Below are 25,630 nucleotides of genomic sequence, written 5' to 3' on the forward strand. Positions count from 1 at the left end.
GGCCAATACCTCGCTTGACATATGGTGGGGAGATTGTGAAGCAGGTCTAGAGATACATCTACCTAGGAATTACTTTCGAACATCCATGATTCACTCTGAGGAGAGCAACCAATGATAGATTGACCCAAGGCTATGCAATATTAGAAGCTATGGAGAACCAATGCACGAATATACAATTCCATGAACCTCAAATGAAGCTCTGGCTCTTTGATACATTGGTTACACTAGAACTCTTACATGGAACCTCCATTTGTGGATCGATCCTTTACCATAAGAGAGCTACAAAAAAGTAGTCACTACTAGATGAAGGGAAGGTTTATGATGTATGGAAGCTAATGGAGAGGCTTGTAATGTTGATATCTCCAAGATGATCAAGAGTAAGTCCTCAATGCCACATGAGATAGCCAAAGTAGAGATGGGAGCACCACCTATTATAGCTAAGGCCCTTTTCCAAATGGTCATTTTATGCACAAGCTTTGGAGCCCTCCAAGGCAATGATACTCTAAACTCACTCTAAAGTCATCCAAACATTTGGCACTACATGGAGTATTGAGTGTTGGTATATCCAAATAAACACATTGCAACTACATGTGCTATATATGGATCACCTTCCACCCCAATAGTACAATCTAAGGTCCCCTTTCTTAGAGCACTGAGAGGAGCTCAACAAAATCATCAAGATGGACATTATTCAACTACATATAGCCAAGATTTGGTTGTTGACTACCCAACATGAAGATGGTTTTCTACCAAAAGCATCTTCTACAAGTATCCCCTAATGGTTGTGTGATCCCACAAATATATATGAAGAGATCAAAACATGCTTCCACTCTCTGTCTCGAGAAGGATTCAAACCACGATTCAAGGTGATGGACTTCTTACAATCTCGACGAAGGCATTATGTAGACATTAATATACACCTCTCTCTCTCTCTCTCTCTCTCTCTCTCTCTCTCTCTCTCTCTCATATAGATGTGCATCAATGTGCACGTCTACTTTGATATCGACAAGATAAGACGAGGATGATTATTCATATATGTAATGCTAGCACATGAAAATGGACAACAAAACATCTCTCGTAATTTAAGATTATGGACAAGGATTATTCATGTATGTAATGCTAGCACATGAAAATGGACAACAAAACAACTCAGATAGTTTAAGATTATGGTTCATATGGTTGATGCTAACACAAGAACATGGATTGCAAAACACCTCAAATAACAGAAGATAACGGTTCATATAGGTAATTTGTAATTCACAAAGCCATATGATAGCAAACACTAGAAATTGCTTTCCTAGTGGTTGGATGTCAATTGCAATACAAACTCCATATGATTTGAAGAATTAATCCACAGCTAAATCTAATACGTCTGCACTCAAGTATATCAATCCAGTGAGGATAGCACAGCTCCATCTGATCAATCTAATCCTGAGATGCACATATACACGCTGTAACCTTATCCCAGTTGAGAGGTGATCAATCGGCTGTTTTGTAAATACATTCATATTTAGAATTAGTATTGTAGAATCAATGCTTGATTATTCAATCAGAACTTGGAATCATTGCAGCAATTTGTTTTAAATTATATCAGTCGGTCCACCTGAATATCTCAACCAACTTCAGTTTGAGACACAGACAAAGCTTGTAGTGGATACAACTTTAGATTGAATGCATAAATATCTGACAATTTGCTAAATAAGCACTTACAGAGAAATTAAATACTGTTATTTACAGGAATATAACAGAATTTGTGCAAATGTGAGGATTTCTCGCTGCACTGAGAACCAACCAACAAAATGCTGTAGTGTGTGTAAAATACAACTAGAAAAGCGTGAATTGCAACTCCCATACTGCACAAGCACTGTGGATGATCCACTCTACCCAGTGATGTACGTGAGTACTATTAGAACAGGGTAAATAGCATGTTTCAAACTGCACAAACGCAGGAGATGATCTGGACAGCTTGGCTAGTCGTGGAGGTAACAGGCAATTGGAAAAAGCTAAATGCACACTAACTTTTCTAGGGTTTGATGACTGAAAGATGGGAAAGGTAACTCCGTGAACTGCTGATCTTCTGCCACCATTGATTTAGATCATCTGCTCCTTCCAAATCTTTCCTTCAACCTGCACCGGTATTAAAAACCTATATACACATGGACAATAATTGTGCCTCGCCTATAGATGACTGCGAAAATTCTTCAACCACCTAGCCATTCAATATGCAACAAGAGAGAATAAATCCAAACAAAATGTTAAGATACCCTAAAACACAGGAAACAGTGTAGAAACTCTTTTAGAAAGATTACCTTAAATCCTGCCTTCAAATACAACCTCCGGGCTGCACTGTTGCCAATATTGACATGGACATATAAGTTCTGCAATTCTGAAACAAGAAGTCTACCAAGTTATGCTTAGTCTACAACTTTGCTTTAAGCTTAACCAACATAATATCAATATTTCAGCTGCTTACTCCAGCTCTTAGCTACTCTGATTGCAACCTCTAGAAGACTCAATGCTATTCCTTGTCGCCTGGCTGCTTTTGCAACGCAGACATTTGCTATATAGCCACACCTACGTTCTGGCTCAATAATGGTGAGCTGATTGGCAGTTATTATTTCCTGATATGCCCAAAAAAGAGCATATTTCAGATTTATTCCACAATAGAAGCACTTCTTGTCATCTGATGCAAGCAAGACTAACCTTTGGAAAGACTTCTCCCCGTAGTAATTGTCGGAGGCTGATATCAAGCGTTCCAACTACCCTGTCTCTTAATGTGAATTGGGAGAGCTCTCCCAGGTTGCTTTTTGCTATATCTGATGTAATCTGCAAGGAAAACACTTAACAATCTGGACACCATCTTGATAAACTAATCATATTATGTTGGAGCTAAACCTCACCGCCACCAAGCAGACGCATTTAATGCACTGGCCCTGCCTTCCTGAACATCGCCGCTTTAGAGCAGTGAACTCCTGTTACTCAGAGCAGAAAACAACAATTCCCCTTCAGAACAGATTCTATCAAGAACATTGACTAAACACAACTGTGAGGAATGCTTTCTTACGCTAGACAGCCTGAAGAATATCATGCCCTGTTAAAGTGTCAAGTATCAAAGTCTCACCATACCTGCTCAGCAAATTTTTTTCGATAGCTCTCAATATACCTGTCACAATCAACTCAGGATCAATCAATGAAGGAGTAGTATCATACATACGGCATGCCAAAAGAGTTACCTCAATATTACCGAAGATAAGGTTGTTCCTCTGAATAGCTCTCAGCACGCAGCCATGCTGCTGCCTGAAAATGAACATCATGTTTAACAAAGGAACAACAACATAATGGGCAAAAAGCCTTCATTATCTAGCTAAAGGTGATGCCTTTTATGAAACAAAAATTTGGAGACTACCCAGTATTCCTCATCTAGCACAGCCTCTCCTATCCTGTATTGGCCAAATGACAATTCATATGATTTCTGCAACTCCAAACTCATAATTCCCACTTTGTCTAGGGATAAAGCTTGGGAATCTACTGAACACTCTTTTGGTAGAGGTTGCAATGCGCAGCAGCTTTTGAAAACATGCTTCCGGTTAGGCCAAACTCGTGCACATGTGCTTCTGCATGCCAATTCAGGAAATCAATTTTAAAGCATGAAAAAGCCCATCCAACTCATTGTTCATTGTTCATTGTTTATGATTATGCACTATTCAAACTGATACTTACAAAGCTGCTCCATTCAACTCATCGTTCATGAAGTAAGTGTCAGCTAAACCTACAGTCACTTCATTGCTTGGACTTTGACATCCCTGAGGCATGAAAGTGTTAAAAAAGTGAAGTTGATTGGCTAGTAAAAGTGGAAGATGCACCGAGGGCTGAGGCAAATATTTGAATGCCTTAACCACAGACGATATTTTGACACAGCTTTTTCCTTCTCTTCAAGGCAGTTCCAAAGTAATGAAAAGCCACAAACTACAGTCTAATGATACTTGTCAGCTTCCAAGCACCATCTCCCTAGATTGTGTTGCCACAATGGGGAATTCATTCCCGTAAAATAAACCATCAATCCTAGAATTCCCTACTATACTTAGAGTCTGAGGCCACACTGCAAGATTGCCTCCTCAACCTCCTATGCTCTCATAGCCTATGCCCCTCCCACATTATTTGTCTTCACAGCTTCTCCTGCCTCTACAAGCCTTGAGGCTCCCCACGACACTATAAACTGGGCTAAGGCTTCTCACAGCATCAAGCTAGCAAGCGCCCACCCCAACAGAAAAAGATATAGCTACCTCCCACTCAAATCTCTCAAGTAAGAGCAGTTCTCTGCCAAACTTCTCGAAAATGCAAAGTAAGAGAAAAGCCAAAGGACCCAATAAAGATAATCCTCCTCTGATTACCTGTGTCTCCAACAAAACAATGCTCTCCTCTAAGGACACCTTATGAGCCTAGACCGCGGAAAGTGACTTGAGATACAACTCCAAAGAGCTGAGATGGTAGAGATCACACTCTCAGCAGCTCCAAGGAGAGTTTTGTCACAACTATCAGCCTGAAATAGCTGAACATGGTCTAGAATAGCTTTGCTTGAATAAAAGTTAAGCCTGTATTCAAACAAGGTTGGAAAATGGTTCCTTTGGAAATAGTGAGATGGGGGCATCTTTGACTGCCAAAGGAAGGCTGCACAGGAATCTTCTTGGTAATGGCAAAGGATGTCAACCAAGGCTGGAAAAGCTTTGGCCCGCTTTGACTGGCTAAGAAGATGGCTGTTTTCATCTTAGGTAACAGCCAATCTAGCTCTAGGAAGGATCACTGCATTCATTTGACATCTCTAGTGTATGAAAACTATTTCTGGCTTTTCCCTTTGGCCTCTTAAGTGTTTTACGCATGCAGCTTAACATCCCTTCTTTGGTAGACATTGTCTCATTTTCTTGAAACCTCATAGAATTGTGAGCTAAAGCTAGGGGCTGAACATTTATTAGGTATGCAGAGTTCTTTTTTTACACATCATCAAATGATATTCGATTCAAAACATGACCACATATCTAGAAGTGAGATCTTCGGACTACAACATGTCTATCAAGGCCAAAGTGAGATTCAAAAAGGGATTGATACTTGGGATCCTGGGACTGAAGCAGTTTATCATAAGTTTCAGAAATTGTTGAATGTGCACTATTTAAGACAACCAAATATCTGAGCCCTAAACTAATTCCCTTACAAACCAAAAGTAAATGCTTGAGTAGACAGTACAGCTGCAACACTTGGACAAAGCAATGTAGTCCAAATCCAAGCTTAAGCATCAACCACAAAAACTCAAACTTTGCACATGTAGGAAAAGTCCACATCTTGAAGACAACACACTACGAAAAAGATCAAGCATCTTTCATATGAATGAAAACAAAATGAAGTTGAAAATTCCCCTTCAGCATCTTGACTATGCACATGGCTCAAGTCCAATTTTTGAACCCATAATTCCACACATTCAGGTTCACTCTAGTCTCTTACAGAATTGTCATGCATTTAGGGCCAGCCTAGCATGCAAACCAATCAATGGACATAAGTGTCTCTTTTTTGACAACTTTTTGTTGGGAATAAAGGGCCATCGTGCCTTTTATATGTGCACGGGTGTGAACACACCCTTAGCACACTTGTACTTTCATATATATCTATCTAAAAACCTAAAGTGGTACACACTCGAATTGTACCCAAGAACATCTTGCATCTCTCGTTCTCACTCGCTGCTGTTGCTCACGTGTTTGCTCTTTACCTGACATTTCATCGCCGGACATTGCATCTCCGCAGCGCATCACTCACTTCAAACTGGTATCAGAGCTTCGGCTAAGGTGTTCGCGCTTCTCGTAGTCCGTGCAGAGCTTCGGTTAAGGTGTTCGTGCTTCTCGCAGTCCACAGGTCACGTTTTTCAGCCAGGCGACATTTCCCAGGTTGCGCGCAGGTCAGTCAGTCATTTTCTGGTCAGCTCGTCACTGTTCTTGGACAGTGTGCAGTCAGGCGTGCAGTTCCAGGCAGCGTGCAGGTCAGGCGCAGGTCAGAAGTGACGTGTTTTGCACAGGCGCAGGTCACGCCAGGTCAGTTCGTGACTTTCCAGGCCACGTGCAGCTGGCGGCAGGTCAAAACGCTGGCGGCAGGTCAAAACGCAGCAGTCGTCACGTTACGGGACAGTTTTCGTCAAATTTCTCTTGCAAAATTTTTTAATTTTCAAAGGTTTACTGCAAGCTGCCCCCTTTGCCCACTGACGGGAGTTCGCGCGTGTAAGCACAGTTCTGTGTTTTGGGCAGATTTGAGCCACAAATTTGGGGATTTGTCCGGATTTGACACGAGCAAGACACACAGTGAGATTCTGTCTCAGAAATTGCAGGAATTTGTGACATTTTGCCTCCGAAATTTGGGGCTTTTCATGTACATGTTAAAATTGGGCTGAAATTGACCCAATTTCTTGACATTGATGCACATTGGACCCCATGCAATTTGGGGCTTTTGCTGTTTGAGCAAAATTTGTGCGCAAATTGGTCATTTTATGTACATGCGGGTTTAATTTCATGCAATTTGGACGCCCGACACTTGAAAAATTTGGGGGTTTTGCTGAAATTGCTTCATTTTGGCAAAATTGGTCTACTCTATGCATGTCAGAGACAGTGCAGATGTATGGTTGATGTTTTGAGCACAAAACTTTGGGGCTTTTGACCGTGCGGGTCAAATTTTATGCCCGTGGGTGCATGTACAGCAGAAATTGCAGCTAAAATTTGGGACTTCTCATGTAATGTGATGTATTTGTCCTTGGAACAGCTGTCATCAGTTGTGGAGTGCTGTAGCACAACATTTGGTGCTTCTGAAAATTGATTTGCAGATCTGAAATTTCTGTTTTTTAACTGGTACTTATTGCTGGTTGGTACTTGTTTGTACCTTGGTCACTTGTTTGACAGTTTGGGCCTGCATTTGCTGAATTTGTGGTCATATTTTGGACTGAAAATCATGGCTGGCAGCAGCGATAGCAGCCATCTTATGCACATCAAGAAACTTGAGGGTGCACATAATTTTGCAGTGTGGCAAAAGCAATGCTACAATATCCTGTTGCAGAGGAAGCAGGCTAAGCCGATCAAGGCCAAAGGGGTAAAGCCCGCAGATGTGGAACAAGATGACTGGGATGAGTTGAACGAGCTTGCACGCTCGACCATTGAGCTATTTGTTTCTGATGCTCTGCTGTTTAACATAGAGGGTTTGGACACTGCCTATGCCATTTGGACTAGACTGGAGGAATTGTATGCTCAGAAGAGTGCAGTTAGTAAGGTGTATTGGCTAAAAAAGCTTATGGATTTGCGGATGAAAGAAGGAACTGCTATGTCAAATCATCTGAGTGAATTCAACTCAATTTTCAGCCAGCTGGTTGCTTTGAAGTTTGTCATTGATGACGAGTTTAAAGCTACCTTTCTGCTTTGCACTCTACCAGAGAGTTGGGATACATTCAGGACTGCCTTGAGTAACTCGAATGCTATGCTTATGTATTCTGACGTGGAAAGCTCTTTGCTTATGGAAGAGATGAATAGGCAAAATAATGCATCAAGTAAGTCGTCTAGTGCCTTGCATACCAGGGGCAGATCACAGCAGAAGGGAAAATCTGATGGCAAGGGTCGCAGCATGTCTCGCGGCAAGAATGTGGAATGCCACCACTGTGGCAAGAAGGGTCACTTCAAACGTGACTATTACAAGTGGAAGAAAGAGAAAGGGAAAGGCAAGAAGACAGAGGACAGCAAGGAAGAGAAGAAAGAGAGCCAGCCCAAGAAGAGCAGCATCAAGATCGAAGAGGTGAATGTAGTCACTCAGGACAGTGACAGTGGGAACGATGTACTCTTCGTGTCTTCATGTTTTGATGCCCATGCATTGGTTGCCGATTCGGCTAATGACATGCATACCTGGATTTTAGATTCGGGTGCCTCCTTTCATGTCACCCCTTACAGAGATTGGTTTTCCGATTATACAGGCGGTCGACATGGTGTTGTCCATCTCGGGGACAACTCAGCATGTGATATTGCAGGCATTGGCAGTGTGCAGCTTCAGTTTCAGCATGGTTCTGTCTTTACTCTTCAGAATGTTCGTCATGTACCTGAGCTCAAGAAGAGCTTAATCAGTACTGGGCAGCTAGATGATGATGGTTATCATACCACATTTGGCGATGGAAAATGGAAGATCAGTACAAGATCTAGAGTCATTGCCAGGGGTTCAAAGAGTGATACTCTGTATCCTCTTCATGTATCTAGTGTGCGTGACCATATTGTCGCAGTAACCGAGCAGCCAAGTGTTTCTTTGTGGCATGGCCGGTTAGGACACATGAGTCAAACAGGAATGAAAGTTCTTTCTCGTTTGGGTTACTTGCCTTGTCTCCGTTATGTTGATTTTGAGCATTGTGATCATTGTGTCTATGGTAAGCATGCGCAGACATCTCATAAGAAATCTCTTTCTTTGAAATCTTCACCTCTAGAGTTAGTACATTCAGATGTATGTCAGATGCCAGGATTGTCTTTGGGGGGGAAGAAGTACTTTGTCACCTTTGTCGATGATGCTACACGGAAGGTATGGGTTTACCCCATTCGTAGCAAGGATGAAGTACTTGACAAGTTTAAAAACTTCTTGGCATTGGTTGAAAATCAGACTGATAAGACACTTAAGTGTCTTCGCTCTGATAATGGTGGGGAATATGTGTCCAAGGCCTTTCAGGCATTTTGTGACAGCAAAGGGATAAAAAGGGAGCTCACTGCCCCTCATAATCCACCCCAGAATGGAGTTGCAGAGCGTATGAACAGGACTATACAGGATAAAGTCCGTACTATGCTGTCTCATGCTGCATTACCCCATGGTTTTTGGGCAGAGGCTGTTGTGACAGCCGTTCACTTGATCAATCGGTCACCAAACAGGTCTTTGGGGGGGGGGAGTCCCTTAGGAAGCGTGGTCGGGCAAGCCACCTTCTTATGCTCATTTACGAGTGTTTGGCTGCGAGGCTTTTATGCACATTCGTAAGGAAGACCGCAGCAAACTTGAGCCAAAGTCCTGTAAATGCATATTCCTAGGATATGGTGACGAGGGTGAAATGGGTATAGATTGTGGGATCCCGTGAAAAGGAAAACAGTGCGCAGCAATGATGTTATCTTCCGGGAAGGTCGCATGCATAAACAGCCCGAAAAGACTGAGGAGGTTCGTAGGGTTGTATTCCGGGAAGAAGTACCTTTTGGACAGCAAAATGTGCCCGCTGTACAGCAGCAAATACCTGCTGTAAATGAACCTGCGAATGCAGAAAATGATGCTGGAAATGATCAGCCAGCCATTGCCCATAATGATGAGCCACTAAATGTGCAGGAACAGCCAGGACAGCAAGCTGTTAATGTTGATTTGCAGGCTGAAATGCCAGGACAGCAAGCTGTAAATGATAATATGCAGGCTGAACAGCCAGCAAACAATGATCATTGGGTTAGGAGATCGTCTAGGGCTACTAGACAGCCCGACAGATACGTTCCTGGTGCAAATAATGTGGCTGATTATGTCATGATCACTGACTGTGGTGAGCCGTCATGCTTCAAGGAAGCAATGGACAGACAGGACAGCAAGAAATGGTATAAAGCCATGCTGTCAGAGATGGAATCTCTTGAGAAAAACGGCACTTGGGACTTGGTGCAGTTGCCTAAAGGGCAGAAAACGCTTCCATGCAAATGGGTTTATAAGATGAAGGTCACTTCTGGTTCCTCGCCAAAGTACAAAGCCAGATTGGTTGCTAAGGGGTACAAGCACGAACATGGAGCTGATTTTGATGAGATCTTCTCTCCTGTAGTCAAAATGACTACATTGAGAACCATTTTGGGCTTGGTTGCAGCTGAAGATATGGAGCTCATACAGATGGATGTAAAGACTGCATTTTTACATGGTGATCTGCATGAAGACATATATATGCAGCAGCCTGAAGGGTTTGTGGCTAAAGGCAAAGAGAATATGGTATGTAAGCTCCAACGGAGTTTGTATGGGCTGAAGCAAGCACCAAGAGAATGGTATCATAAGTTTGATACATTTATGCAGTCTCAAGGTTTTCAAAGAAGTCAAGTGGATCACTGCTTGTACACCAAGAAGGCCGCAGATGGCAGCCTAATTATCTTGGTTCTGTATGTTGATGACATGCTGATTGCTGGCAGGGATACTCATGCCTTGGATTCGTTGAAGCAAAGTCTTCATGGCAGCTTTGACATGAAGGATCTTGGTGATGCAAATCACATTCTTGGCATGCGAATACTCAGAGATAGGTCCAAAGGATTACTCTTTCTATCTCAACAGGAGTATGTCTCTAAGGTTTTGCAGCGTTTCAATATGGAGGGGGGGAAACCAATTGGTGTTCCATTGCCTCCATATGTGAAACTCAGTGCAAAGGACAGCCCTACATCTGATGATGAGAAGGCTGAAATGGCCAAGATTCCATGTACTTCAGCTGTTGGCAGCTTGATGTATGCTATGGTTGCTACACGTCCTGACATTGCCTTTGCAGTGGGAGTGGTTAGCAGATATATGGCAAACCCTGGCAAAAAGCATTGGAAAGCAGTGAAAGGTATTATGAGATACCTCAAAGGCACAAGTGATTTGTGCATCTGCTTTGGAAAGCAGAAGGCATCTGTCGTTGGCTTTACGGATGCAGACTATGCTGGTCATGCGGACTGTAGAAAGTCCACTTCTGGGTATGTGTTTACCTTCACAGGAGGAGCAGTCTCTTGGATCTCCAGGCTACAGAAGTGTGTTGTATTGTCTACTACAGAGGCAGAGTATGTGGCTGCTACTGAGGCATGCAAGGAGGCTTTATGGCTTTCACGTCTGGTGGGAGATCTTGGCATTACAGAGTTATCCGTTCTTCATTGTGATAGTCAGAGTGCTATCATGCTAGCACGGAATCCCGTCTTTCATGCAAAGACGAAGCACATACAGGTGAAGTATCACTTCATCAGAGATGTACTTGACAGCAAGAGCATTGAGCTTGTCAAAGTGCATACAGATGATAATCCTGCAGATCTTCTCACGAAGGGTCTTCCAGCATAGCGGTTTGCTCATTGCCGACAGATGATGGGAGTTGGATAGATATATGTATTTCAGCTTTGTACATACTTAGGCTTAGCTGATTCTTTTCTCCTCTTAAGGCACATTGCCTTTAGGTGGGAGGTTGTTGGGAATAAAGGGCCATCGTGCCTTTTATATGTGCACGGGTGTGAACGCACCCTTAGCACACTTGTACTTTCATATATATCTATCTAAAAACCTAAAGTGGTACACACTCGAATTGTACCCAAGAACATCTTGCATCTCTCGTTCTCACTCGCTGCTGTTGCTCACGTGTTTGCTCTTTACCTGACATTTCATCGCCGGACATTGCATCTCCGCAGCGCATCACTCACTTCACTTTTTTTTCGTGCCTCTATTCCCCTCCCAACTACATGTGCCATTGATTAAGAAAAATAAAGGTATCAAATATCTGTCCCACAAATCATTATTTGTTACTCAGCACAACCTATTTTTTGCAAGTAAAGTGTGGCTAATTATATTACTTCAGAAAAAACCTGAATACAAGGAAGTGCTCATGCTCAATAGACTAGTTGGAGTTGATGCAGAGTTACTAATATATCAAGTATACAAGCCTCTTAGGCGGTCTAGGGGGGATGGGGCCAAGAATCCATGGAAGGGGGGATATATCGCCATCTAGGGCTGCCTGCCTGCATCACGAAAGACAAGTCCTGGCCGCCCCAAGTGCGCATGAAATGGAAATGGAGCTTCTGACGAGCTTGAGACTCACCCTACACTTGGTCCCATCAGCCGCAGAGGGAGTGGATGATAGAGGTCCAGAGCTCTGCTAAAGTCGCCTGTACTGAAAGTCTCTCCCCACCAAAAACCTCTTGACACCACACCTTCCAAATATGCCATCCAATAACACTCCCTATGATCTTATTAAGTACTTTCAGCCCATATGTCTCATGCCATGTTGCTCATTACTTAGCCTTAATCTTGCTTGCAAATTGTTGCCACCCTCTTCCTTGCTACCCACAGCCCTTCGCACTTGATATCTCTGTTCGAGCTTGCTATTCATCAGCCATACCAGCCCTCCTCCAACTCTACTGGCAACAATTTGCAGCCCGCCATCCTTGCATCTACTGATCAACCTCACTCTCCAGCTGCTGACAACTTATTTCCAACCTTCGCCCACTATCAAATACCCTTCTCAAGCTGCGTTTTTTGCTGTTTAATCCGTTTCAATCTGTGTTTTGAGCTTATAGTTAGTCGCCATCATCATTGGGACAATTCAATGTTGCATTTACAGTTTCCAGCCTATCAGCTACTTCCTTCTTGCACTTCTCCAGCTGCTACGCATTGTTCGAGCTCTCCCAAACTCGTTCCGCCTGATCCAAACTCTCCAGATCTGTGTTTGTTGTTGTCATACACATTCAAAGACGATCTGCTGCATTTCGGGATCCGTACGAAGTAAGACACACTCTCTAGCTCATACTCTCTACCTTGTCCTTCAAAGACACAAGAGTTCAAGATTCAATATTTACCTTACATAGTGTGTTTGCTGCATTGAGCATTGTATTTATTCATTCATCTTTTGTGTTCATTGTTTTTGAGTTACCCTAACCATATTGAGTTCCTTTATCAATCTATGCTTTGTCATATGATTGTGTTTGTACTCTATGTTGGAGTAGTTCTTTACATTGTATCAGAGCTAGATACTCTTTGAAGAAACCTAGGCCCTTGATTAGAAAGCCAACATTAGAAACATGAACTATCAAAGAGAAGATGAATTCAAACATTGCTTTACCACTTAAGTCTCTAGAGCATCCTACATTGAAAATCGAGCAATAGTGGGCTTCACAACTTGCCCAACAAGGTTCCATCGCTAGAAGAGAGATGCTTGACTATCATAGAGTCTACAAACCCAATGAGATCTCACGGGTCAAGTCCGATCTCATGCATCGAGCCCAACAACAACTAGAAGATAACATTGTTCACCCTTAGATTTTGCACACAGGTCTAATGATTTTGCAAGTAGAATGGAACCTCCACTTGGGACTAGCCATCCTATTGGAGAGATAGATGTGGAGTACTAGCCTTCATTTATTTCTCCTCCTTTTACTTTGATGTCAAGTACACAATTGTTTGCTTTTTGTTTTCATTCCTTACATTTCTACTTCCTTGCAAGATGTTGGTGATATCCAAGAAGAATATACTCTTCACTCCATTCATAACAATCTAAACACAAGAAGAGGTTCATTCGCACCATTATTCACATCACCATTTATCATTACACTTGTCCAAGGTCACACACCACTAGGGGGGTCTTCAAACATATGCACATCCCATCCCTTTAGGTCCTCTATTTTGCACATCCCAATCGTGGAGGTGCACCGATGGTGGGGGTTTATCCCCAAACCAAATTCATGGGGACCTATATGCAAGGGTATCCTATCTGCACATCTGAAGCCCCAACCTTCTCTCCCATCTCCCAATTGGCCACACAGTATGCCAATATGCCAATACCAAGTGGGCCAACCATAGTTGCATGGAAACGTGTTTTCCAAGGTAGGAAATGTACGAAACGGGTAAGAAACATTTTCTACCTTTTTTAGGAGTTTCTTATACATTAAAAAAAAGTTGTTGGCTGGAAAGTTACGTTTTGACCCCAAAAAGCATGCCCTATCATGAAACACCTTTTTTCCTTGGAAAAGCGGCTGAAAGTGACACTCTCTCTTCTGCAATCATGCCTTCAGCCTTGGGATTTGTGAATTGCTGCTGCAGCCATACCAATTTGTCCGTGACAAGTGACCTCTGACCTGAATACGACTGTGACAGCAAACCTTCCAGGACTCTCTCTCTCTCTCTCTCTCTCTCTCTCTCTCTCTCTGTGGTCTGAATTGACTGGTCTGAATTCTGCAGTAAATACTGCAATCTGATATTGACCACAGTCTGCAGTCAGAAGTCTGGACTTTGAACTCTATAGTAAATATCGCTGTAGATAGCAAGGCGTTGTCTCTCTTTCTGATAATATGATGTGTTTTGCAGCTTGCTGCAGATTACAGCAGCAACTTGCCAGCTTACAAGTTCAGGAATCACCACGCCTCAAAAGTTGGATAATCTTTGGAGCCATGTGACCTTCTTGGGAAAGTTTGCAGGCTCCAGCACATCAAAGTGGCTGTGCAAGTATTGTGCCAATGAGTATGGTGGGCCATTGACTAGACTGAAGGCACATCTCACCCACACAAAAGGCTTTGGAATAGACAAATGCTCAGCAGTTCCTAAACATGTCTATGAGTCACTGAAGGCTTGGAAGGCTGAGCAGCTAGGCCTTGATTTGGATGCAGTGGAGGACCCTGAACATCTCAAGGAGACTTCCCTTGACATTAGAATGGAGCCGGCTGAAATGCAAAGCCAAGGCTCTAGCTTTGGAGTAGGTGAAGGTAGTCACAATTATGTTGCAGGTGAGAGTTCGGGTAATGCACCACAAGAGAAAAGAACAGCCCTTCCTTTGTTGAGGAGGCAAAGTGTAAAAGCTGGGTTACAAAAGCAAGTAATGAAGGAGGCCCCAAGGGAGTTGACCAAGTTGTTCATTCAATGTGCCTTGTCTTTCAACATTGTATGCACAACTCGTTGAAAGAGTTATGCGAGCAGTCTCTCTTATAAGATGTGAATGGGATGGGCCTTCCTATGAAGCTCTTCGCACTACTGAGCTTCAAAAGGAAAGGTGGCTCTGACTACAGAGTTGGAGCCTCTTAAGGCCACATGGGTAAAATATGGAAGCATCATATTATGTGATGGATGGTCCGATGTACGTAGAATATATGTCTACAACATTCTCGTCTCTTATTGCAAAGGAACTGTGTTTATTTGGGCCATTGATGTATCAATCACAAGGACAATGGTAACAAGGGAATTCATTATGCGTCACATTCGTAAAGCTATTCAAGAGATAGGTCCACAGAATGTTGTGCAAGAGGTGACTGACAATGGCTCAAACTATGTCTCAACGGGCATTCTTGTTTGGACTCCTTGTGTAGCACATTGCTTGGATTTCATGATTGAGGACATTGGGAACTTGCCTTGGGTATCCAGGATTTTTCGGATTGCAACAAACATGGTTAATTTTGTCATGAAAAGGCCAATGGTCCTAAGCATATATAGGGCAAACAATGACTTGGAGCTCCTAAAGCCATCCCAAACTCAATTTGCCAGTATGTTCATTGTTGTGGAGAGGCTAATCAGAGTACGCCAAGGACTCCTATGTGTTATGGTTGGTCAAGGATGGGCTGAATGGGAAGATAGGGAAAAGCCAAAGTCTCTTGTATTTGCACACATGGTATTAGGGAATGATTGGTGGGTTGATGCAAAAGCACTTGTGAAGGCTTTACAACTTACCTATAGTGTCCTTTGTATTACAGATATGGAGGGCAGCACACTTGGACTTCCACATGAGTTTATGGACAATATAGATGAAACCCTTAATACATGCACATGTTTTGCTCTAACAGGTACTTGTTAATACAATTTTATAAATTAAAGTATGTGTATATTACATGTTTTAACTTGTAATGCTTTTGGAGTTTTTGTAGAGTTAAAGCAATAAGGTAAATATGGAACAATCGTTGGATTGATTCCACAAGCCCATTCATGCAATTGTCCACTTATTGCATCCATTGTGGAGAAGTAAAGAACAATATGTGAATCGAGAGCTAGAAATACGGTGGATAGAGTACATTAAAAGGTTTTAAGTGATGACTTACAACTCATGGCAAAGCTTGAAGATGAGCTACTACTTTTTCACAATGGCAGTCAAAGGCCAACTACATTACTCAGGGAGACACAATTGCAGCCTATATTGTGGTGGGAAAAATATGGGACTTCAACTCCTAACTTGGTAATTTCATTATCATGAATTTGAGATACATAATATACTTACTTTTGCATTGAATATTGAATTTATACTATTCTAATGCTTATACTAATGATACTGCAAAGACGTATTGCTATTAGGGTTCTCTCACAAGATTGTAGTTCTGGCCCTTGTGAGAGGAACTGGAGTACATGGGCTTTGTTTCACAACGAGAAGAGAAACAAGCCCTCTATTGCATGGTTGGAGCGGCTTGTGTTTTGCCATTGTAACCTAAAGCCAATGAAACAGAAGGGAAATCCAATAGAAACAAGGCAAGTGAATATCGACAAAATTGACATTACAAAGACAAAAGATATCCCTACAATCCCTCAAGAGGAGAGGGATATTTACTTCATGTTGTATGAGGAGCTTATGATGCCTCTTCGAGCTACAAGATCAATAGCTCGTACTTATAGTGCAACTAGCACAAGCACCATTGCAGCTACTGACGAGGATCTACTTGAGAGCTCTGACTCTAGCAGTAAGAGTGATGAGGAGGAGGATAAGGACGTTGACGATAGTGAGGAGAATGTTCAATAAGAGTCATGACTCATGATACATTCTCTAGGAGTCAGGAGTAAGGATTGACGTTTAGTAGTTTCCATAATCCATTTATGTATTGAATATTTGACAAGGTTCGTGAGGCTTGGGACTTGTTTCACACTTTGTTACTTCTCTTATTCTATGTTAAATGTTTGCTACTTTTATTTTTGCTTCAAAATGGTATTTTATGTTTTCTTTTAAATATAATGTTAGCTATCATTTATAATGATGTTAGTAGTTGTAAAGTAAAGTATGCTTTAGAAATGGCTAGTAACACGTATTTTTTAAACGTTTTGCCATTGTTAGCATGTTTATAGTGTACATTTTGATCATTGGTCATGTAGATAATGGATAGGTGGTTTATTTCGTTCAATATTTTATATATATGGATTCTATAACCTATATTTTTTTCCTATATAGATAAGAAACGTTTTTCAACGTTTCCTAAAAATTTATGCTATAGGAAACTTGTTTGAAACCCATTTCCTACCTTGTCATTTTCGAAACTCCTAGCTACCATGGGGCCAACCTACACCTTTTTGACATCAAGACCATACACATTGGTCAGTCACCTCCTTTGGGGTACACCTCTAGAGTCATCATGCTAACATAGTTGCCAGGAAACGTGTTTCCTAACTGTAGGAAACATTGGAAACGTCGGCCCATTTCTGAAATGTTAGAAATGGCTGAATTCATCTTTCAGCCCCCAAACATTCATTCATCCATTTCTTCTTTTTTTTGGACAATTCATTTTTTTAATTAACGCTTTTTTATGGTTTGAACAAACGATGATCTCTAGCCTATTTAAAGCCTTGCCAACAGGTCACTATCTAATTGTATCCAATTGTGGTGTGGACAAATTGATGATTTATTTCGTGGGGAATTGCAGCAGCTGCGTTTGTCAATCATGATTGCCCTTGAGTCCAATTGTGACCTGCTCCACCATGTGTTTGTTGTTTGGCTTGCTCCTGCATGTGGTAAGTCACGACTCATGAATGATTACTCTTTCTTCTTCTCATATTCAAACAACAATTGTGTAACTACTATCCATGAACCATGACAGGCTACAGCCAACAAAAGCAATCTAATTTCAGATTTGTGATTGCTGCCCGCGCTCATAGTTGAACCCAATCTATTTAAGGAATCACACCATCCTGAAACCCAACTTTGAGAACCTTATAGATACAGTAAGGATTCAAGGATTATCTGTTTTTTATTTTCCTACTCACATTCTTTTTTTCCCATTCTCTCTTCCTTTCCTCTTCTATTGGGTTGGAGATTGGACATAACCATAATCGATAATGCCAAGTTCCAATATCCATAGAATATGGTTTATTAACTACTTTTCCATTTGTTAAACAACTCAGATTATCATCATGCCAAGGAAGGGCACTCCTTTATGGAGTAATGTCATTGTCAATACTTGAAGATATAGTGGAAACGGAACAACAAAATGGATGTGCAAGTTGTTGAGAAACCAAGTCATTCAGTACATTTTCCCTATTTTATTCCTATTCTGCTTTCCATTTAGAACCCCAAAAAGGCTTTATCTGAATCATTATTTGATGTAGGGACACCACCCACCACCACTCAAGAAAGTTGGGGCACCACTCCAAACAATCTGTGCCTATAAATATGGCACCAACTTCACCCATTCCATACATCCCACACTTTCATTCCTTCTAACACTCTCACTCTCTTCCATATTCTTCTCTCCTTTCACCATCCTCTCTATTGCCATTCGCACCCCACGATGAGCACATTATGGTTCACGGATTCTGCGTCCATCTCCAACTAGCATTTTGCGCTCTACATTACCTAGCAACAACCCTCCCCACCCAACATCATCTCATCAGGCTTCCTTTGCAGTAGATTCAAGCCGTTTACAACAGGTTACACCCTACATCAAATACTTGTGTTTTTGTGTTTTCTTCACTCTTGAAGGACTGCCCAGTAGTCATCTATCTACAATGACTTACACGGAAAGATGTTCATCCCATATTCTTGTGTTTTCTTCTCCACCTAGCTGCCCAACAATTTCCTTGTTAGCAACCATCATATGGGAGAGATTTCAACATATCCTTCATCTCTAACAACTCTTGAGGACTGTGTTCCACTCCCCCTATAGCTGGTTGTCCTTTCCCTTACCCTTCAGCATTTATCTTCGATATCCTACTACTAGAGGATTGTGTTTCGCTCCCTTCACTATGCAAATTTCCTACAAATGTTATTGCCTGATTCAAACAAGATAGTGCAGTTTGTCAAAAGATGACGTACCAACAAGACAGTAGGGTTTCCGGGGAGGAACACGAAGTGAACTCGGCAAACATGGAGAAGAGAAGAGAAGAGAGAAGAAACTCTAATGAATGGAATGATGAAGTTCTAAATCATGGAGTGAATGTGATACAAGGGAACAAGGGTGTTGTAGCACAAGGAAGATGATGATGACAGCCACGAATCACGAACCGCAATGTCCTCCTAAAGGGGTGTGAGGGCAGTAGAGAGGTTGGAGAGGAGGTGACGCACTGAATGAATCAGCCGTGAGGAATGAATGAGAGAGTGGCCTATAAATAGGCATAGTCAATCTAGGATGGTGCCCCTTTTTAGGGTTGCAAACCCTAAACGCAAAACACAAAAAAGCAAACTGTGGGTGAAGGGTGAAGGGTTTCTCAACACCCCCTCTCAGGCCCAAAAAGAGGAAAAAGAGAAGAGTGAGGTGGAGATGGAATGCTGCATGCTAAAGAATGCTCATGCAACAGGTGCCACTTGGACAGTGTCCCTCGTGGAGAAATTGTTCACTTGCCCAAGCGCCCTAGTAAAAAGACGATGAAAACATACAATGCATAGGAGGAATGTTGGACTTTATGTGGTACCAAGAACCACAAGGATATGCATGTACTCGATCTCGGGAGATGGCTCCATGCTAACCAAGGGATGAAGAAGATCCACCCTATAATCTGAGAATACCACCTGAAAGGAGACCTTTGAAGATATTCGGGAGACAGGATGAGCTATAGAAACCAAAACTCAACCTCGGGAGAAAAGCCACTAGCTCTGTGACTCCATGCTGGAAGGAATACGAAGGCCTAGTCACCAAGTCGTTGCTGAAGATCCAAGGGCCCCAATCTAGGTAGGTCCTCTAGATCCTGGGTATGAGTAGAGGAAATGACTGCTCAAAGGAGAGCCACTCCTCGAAAGTGAAAGATGGTGTGTAAAGAACTTCATGGCACATAGGGTCCCTCTCTGAAGTGGAAGGAGTAGAAATAGGAGTCCCCCTCTGAAGCCAAAGAAGAATTGGAAGCCCCCTCTGAGGGCGAAGTAAGAAAATCCCCCTCTGAATCTCAGTCTGAGAGAGAAAGGAAATCCAACCACTCATGGCTCACCGACTACGAAGCATCTGATGAGACGAAGAAAGTACTGTCGGTCGTGCCGAAGAAGGTATTTGGGGCTCAAAAGAAGAAGCTGAAAAGCATCCAGAAGTGGCCTCCCGAACCTAAGTGGAAGAGGGTGGAAAAGAAAAAGGCTCAAGATGACGAGCCAAGGGTGGGGAATAGTCGCGAGCTCTTAGGAGAGTGGACTATGGAGGAGATGTGGGCCGTGGAAGCCACTGTACTTGAAAGTAGGTGGGGGAAACCTCTGCCATGTGGGGTGATCTCCAGGAGGGCTTATCGCCTCGTAAGGTCTTAGAGCCTCCGTGTGCTCAAAAGGACTTAGAGCGCGTCAGATCCAGCTTATTGCCTTGAGCATAATACTCTAATAGCCCATACAAAATGATCTCTATGACCCAAAAAGGAGATGTGGCGCCAGGAGTGCCTGGTGGAAGACATGTACTCCAAGGGGTGGGAAGCAAAGGTCGATGTCGACAGTCATCAGTGGAATGACCGTTCTTGCCACAATAGGAACACCCAATAGAATGGCAATCTGTCAGTGGACACACCATGGTACCAATGTGGCAAACTGGAGAAGGGAGGGTGTAAGGGAGAAAAAGGATATCTCCCAATGCACAGCAAAAATGATAGAGAAATCAAATGTTGATGCCGAACCCGCCACCGGTCTTTGTCTTCTCTGATGTGAGGAGGATCTTTGTGGAAAAACGCAACCAAGACTGAATCTAATGTAGATAATAGTGCAGGAGAGAGAAATACTAAAAACGCAGGTGAGGAGAGAGAAAGACTAAAAACGCAGGAAAAACCAGCAGTAGTAGTCAGTCTGCTGAAATCGGCTCTAAACAGTGTATGGTAGGCTGGAAACAGGCGCCAAACTGTTGTACACAGCAATGGCCAGCTTTGACTGCGATGTCCTTCACGTCCAGGGTGTGGGCAACAAGCTGAAATACTTGAAATCTGCAAAAACGAGATTGTTTTTTGAATGGAGAGTGATAAGAAACAGTCGCTCTACTGTAAACGGCTACAAATTACAGGTGGAAGGCTGGAAACAGTCGCCCGACTATAGATGACAGCAAGGGATAGCTAAGACTGCGATGTCCTCCGCGAAAGGGGTGTGGACAGCAAGCTAAAAACAACTGAAACCTGCAAAAACGAGATTTTGATGCAGTAGACGAAGAAAAGAAGTGGATGCCGAACCCCCCACCGGTCTTTGCCATCACTGGAGTGGAGGATCTTTGCCCTTGTTTAAGCAAATCCAGCTCTGATACCATGTCAAAAGATGACATACCAGCTAGACAGTACGGTTTGCGAGGAGGAACACGAAGTGAACTTGCCAAACATGAAGAAGAGAAGAGAAGAGAGAAGAAACTCTAATGAATGGAATGATGAAGTCCTAAATCATGGAGTGAATGTGATGCAAGGGAACAAGGGTGCCGTAGCACAAGAAAGATGATGATGATAGCCACAAACCACGAACCGCAATGTCCTCCTAAAGGGGTGTGAGGGCAGTGGAGAGGCTGGAGAGAAGAGGTGACGAACTGAATGAATCAGCCGTGAGGAATGAATGAGAGAGTGGCCTATAAATAGGCATAGTCAGTCTGGAATGGCGCCCCTTTTTGGGGCTACAAACCCTAAATGCAAAATGCAAAAACGCAAAAACGCGAAGGGTGAAGGGTTTCTCAACACAGTTCTCTTCAAAGCTTCAACTCCAATACCTTTCTCAGTGTTTGCCATACACACTATGTTTCTCCCTGAAAACCCTACTGTCTCTCTAGTTTGCTTTCACGGCAGTCATATTTTGACATGGTATCGAAGCATACATGCGAGAGCAGTAATATCTTCTGATTACCCCCCATTTCTGCTACATCATCGAGAGTTATCTTCATCTTCTTCTCCCTCCTACCCTCCCTTTTACAAGTTGACACTCTGGTGCTATGGATTATCCTAATGGACACTCTACTAGGTGCTCCTACTGAGGCAAGAAAGCCATATCACCGAAGACTGTCGGCTTCGACCTTTGCTCCCCACACCACGTGTTTCGTCATGTTTGTACATTCTCTATTTTCTCAATGCAAACCCTAGCCTTACTTCACAATATGATCCTGAGCTTCCAATTATCTTCAGAGCTTCGGCTCCACTGTATCACCTTGATTCACTTAGCATAATTCAATGATTCATCATCATTCTTCTTCCGTGTTTCTAAGTTTCTCTTCTCTCTCAATGTTTGCCATACACATTGTTTCTCCTTGAAAACCCTATTATCTCTCTAGTTTACTTTCAAAGTAGTCATATTTTGACATGGTATCAAAGTATACCTATGAGAGTGGCAACATCTTCTGATTGCCCCTCATTTCTGCTACATCATCGAAAATTATCATTATCTTTTTCTCCCTCCCACCCTCCCTTTTATAGATTGACACTCTAGTGATATGGATTCCCTCGACAAACACTCTATTGGGTGGTCCTACTATGGCAAGAACAATCATACCACCGAAGACTGTCAACTTCAACCTTTGCTCCCCACACCATGTGTTCTAGTCATGTTTGTACATTCTCTTTTTTCTCCATGCAAACCCTAGCATCACTTCACAATATGATCTTGAACTTCTAACACAAAGTGTAGATCAAGCCAATGCCGTTCAGAACATGTCTTTTACTTTGCTAAATCCTTGCATCTACCTAGACAATACATTCATGTGGTTGAGATCTAGCTATCCTCTTTGAACCACCTTATGCAATGTATATCTAGTCTCATCTCTTGGGGTTATCCTAACTTTGTCACTTTTAAACAGATGACAAGTCATTTACTTCATTTGTATCCATGGGAAGGAGGATTGGCATGTTTCCACAAGTATACTAGTTTCTAATATGCCATTAAGAGCACATTTTATACCTCCCTCTCTACTCTTAGAAGCAAAAGGGTATATGCAACATTCAATTGATACCTTTTTGTGTGAAATACATGTGTTTTTATTGTATGATATCAATTGATTTGACTAGATTAAGTCTCAAAAACATAAAACTATGCACAAATGGCCTATTCTTTGCTTCGTTCGATAAGTAAAGCCGCTTTTGTTTTCACTGGACTATAATCTATTTGTTGAGATGGCCCTCATGTCCATACAGGGGTATGTGAGCCAAGAAAAGGAACATTGGAACTTGGACCACCTATTGACTGAACTTGCAACTCGATCAATGTTTTCCCACATTGATGTGATTGGCTTGCAAATCATCGGTTCACATGAGTCTTGCAAGGTTCATATAGTTAACAAAGACGATCAACATGTCAGATTCAAGTGCACCATGTTCTTGATATTCTACACCACCTAAAAAAATAACTTCTTACAATCATCCACACACATAAGCTTTGGCATCCTTCTTAGCACAATGCCCAATTCCTTTTATGGGTGGCCCAAGTTTCCTTCATTTCATAGTGAATAGTGCACTCTCACCCACAAAATTATTCCATACAGTGTCCATATCCAGCATATACTTCATATCTTTGCTTGCTTATTAGATCTCCCACAATCCCCACGTAACTATGCATACTATTGATTGTACACAATCTCATATGTGGGAGAGTCTGATCATCATCTTGGTTATAATAAAAAAGTAAAGGTCAAAGTTATATGATCTAAGTGCCTCCATCCATACCAAACCGAATACTTACATGGAACCAAGACTGGCTAGCATGCAGTACCATCTGCCCAATCTTGCCTTAATGGCATACTTCTCCATTGCACTATCTTAATACAATGCTGTACGAATAAATGGATTTATAATCTCCATCCTCAAATTGTCACACCCCAAAACTTGCAAACTTCATTGGAGTTGTTGTAGTAGGTAGGTAGGGAGTAACAATGCAAAAAGATAAAAGGCTGTCTCAGCATGCAAAGCCACATATGCAAGTGGGAATCCACAATCTCAATTTCCACCTGTGTAAGGCACCCACATACCAAGGATGTTAAATAATCCTTCTTCATCACCTAAGGAAGAATATGCACTCTGCATATACAAAGGCTGCTTTGTCAGCAGCACTCCTGAAGAATAAACTCACTGGACGACAATAAATCTTGAAATATATTCTGCAACCAAGCCCTTACAACAGATGCAAAGGGGCATTTGACCTGCCAAAAAAAATCCACCCCATTGTCTGTGACTCTGCTAGTATTTGGAAAACGATACTAGAAGAACGTCAACAATCCACCCTTCTGATCATAACGCCAGTAAGTCAACAATCACTCTGATCATAAACTCCAATAAAACAAATGATTTCAGAAGGTGTCAGGATGCTAGTCAAATTTAGCTGCTCTCAGCACAGATGATTTCAGAAGGTATGTGGATCCCTATCAAAATGATCTGCTTTCATTATCATGTTTTTCAAGATCCTGCAAGCCTTGCCGACATGTGTGTAGGCACCCAAGGTGAAAAGCACAGAATGCAGGCGCGCTCATCCACATACACCCAATACATACATACATATACCCAGGAAAACATAATAGCTAGCAGATATTACTTGTTCAACAAGTATTCTATTAGACAGGGATGCACGATTGCAAATCAAGTGTAGCGCAGATCAAAACGCAAGCAGTTGTACCTGGAAATTCGGACAGGCATGCGATGCCACGCAGTCTGGAGGTGCATGGTGGGGAATGAGATCGAAAGACATCCCATGCCAGACATTATTTCAGGTCGAGTATGAGCTCTGCTTCAAGAGTGATCTGTGATCCTTTGGGGTATAGTAAGCTGATGGTAGAGTTGAGCATCGGGCAATCTGGTGTGCAAAAGAAAGTCCATAAGAGAGGAAGACGCTCTGATAATTAACAAGCAGTCGGAGCACACGAGCTCCGACCCCAGTGCAGGTAGCAGTTAAGGAAATTAGCGGGACCTCTCCCTCTCCCTCTCTCTCTCTCTCTCTCTCTCTCTATCTATCTATTTTTTTCCACCAATCAAAACATCAAAACATTTGAATTACCTTTCATTTTCAAAGCTTTAAAGGTAAAGGGGTCAATAGAGTGTCGTCTAACAATCCTTCATTTTAAAGGGGTCAATAGAGTGTCGTCTAATCTTTATTTTTCCCTAAGTAAGCTTTACAAATACTTTGCAATGGTCAAACTATTCATATCATATGGAGCTCAAAGAAAAAACATTGGGACGGTTCTAAAACGAGTGAAAATGAGGGGGCAATAGAATCACACTAAGGATGTATTGTTTCAAGATTTTACAAAATCCAAACTTTTTTTAAAAAAATTTGCATGACTCACGTTAAGCTCATCTATGATTTTTAAAAAATTATATCATAATGTAAAGTAGCCAAAAAAGTTGCATCTTCTTTGTAACATTGTCACTCAATTAGGGTGGGGTGCATTTTCCTTTTTGGGGAGTCACTTTATTAGCCCCTTTACCCTACCTACATGGAAACTACACACTACATTAATCTTATCCCCCACCATATCATAAAAGGGCCTTAGGGTCTATTTTGATGGCCCTACATTGGGTAATTGTAGAGTAGTTGTGGAAGCCAAGAAGAGCCCTGGTCTATTCCTATCTATGTATGTTGTAGGCACAAACTTATATGGGTTTTTTTTTGGGAATGTGAGTGTATGTTACTAAAAGAAATGTTTACATCAACCCACATAAATCATGGGGACACTACATAGCTAACGACCAAAAGGACATATCTATATTGCCTGAGAGTCTTATAAGCAACTCTCAACATAGAACTCTTCTTCCATAATCCATTCAATAATATTAAGATATC

General features: G+C 42.1%; 3 protein-coding genes across 7 annotated transcripts; 2 read left to right on the plus strand and 1 right to left on the minus strand.

The window, feature by feature from the left end:
• Positions 1 to 1,667: 1,667 nt before the first annotated feature.
• Positions 1,668 to 24,805, minus strand: LOC148020617 (Acyl-CoA N-acyltransferases (NAT) superfamily protein). 5 transcript variants are annotated; one of them, XM_087698410.1, is made up of 10 exons: positions 24,467 to 24,805; positions 3,721 to 3,803; positions 3,407 to 3,614; positions 3,245 to 3,297; positions 3,127 to 3,163; positions 2,901 to 2,972; positions 2,704 to 2,826; positions 2,474 to 2,621; positions 2,310 to 2,386; positions 1,668 to 2,127 (listed from the first exon to the last, which is right to left on the minus strand). In XM_087698410.1, exons 1-10 carry the CDS (start codon positions 24,536 to 24,538, stop codon positions 2,092 to 2,094), a joined length of 909 nt encoding a protein of 302 aa, XP_087554536.1. In that variant the 5' UTR covers positions 24,539 to 24,805; the 3' UTR covers positions 1,668 to 2,091. The 5 variants fall into 5 exon arrangements, with proteins under 5 accessions (XP_087554536.1, XP_087554535.1, XP_087554538.1 ...); XM_087698409.1 differs by having other exon boundaries at positions 1,668 to 2,209; XM_087698412.1 differs by having other exon boundaries at positions 2,310 to 2,400.
• Positions 14,951 to 15,634, plus strand: LOC148020618 (uncharacterized). Its single transcript, XM_087699363.1, has 2 exons — positions 14,951 to 15,539; positions 15,621 to 15,634. Exons 1-2 carry the CDS (start codon positions 14,951 to 14,953, stop codon positions 15,632 to 15,634), a joined length of 603 nt encoding a protein of 200 aa, XP_087555489.1.
• Positions 15,631 to 16,480, plus strand: LOC148020619 (uncharacterized). Its single transcript, XM_087699364.1, has 2 exons — positions 15,631 to 15,924; positions 16,024 to 16,480. The coding sequence occupies exons 1-2, from the start codon at positions 15,797 to 15,799 to the stop codon at positions 16,478 to 16,480; spliced, it is 585 nt and encodes a 194-aa protein (XP_087555490.1). The 5' UTR covers positions 15,631 to 15,796.
• Positions 24,806 to 25,630: the final 825 nt, after the last annotated feature.

The sequence above is a fragment of the Lygodium microphyllum genome, chromosome 18 (genome assembly GCF_053477565.2).
Source record: "Lygodium microphyllum isolate KBCC chromosome 18, Lygodium_microphyllum_v1.1.10, whole genome shotgun sequence".
Classification (NCBI taxonomy): domain Eukaryota; kingdom Viridiplantae; phylum Streptophyta; class Polypodiopsida; order Schizaeales; family Lygodiaceae; genus Lygodium; species Lygodium microphyllum.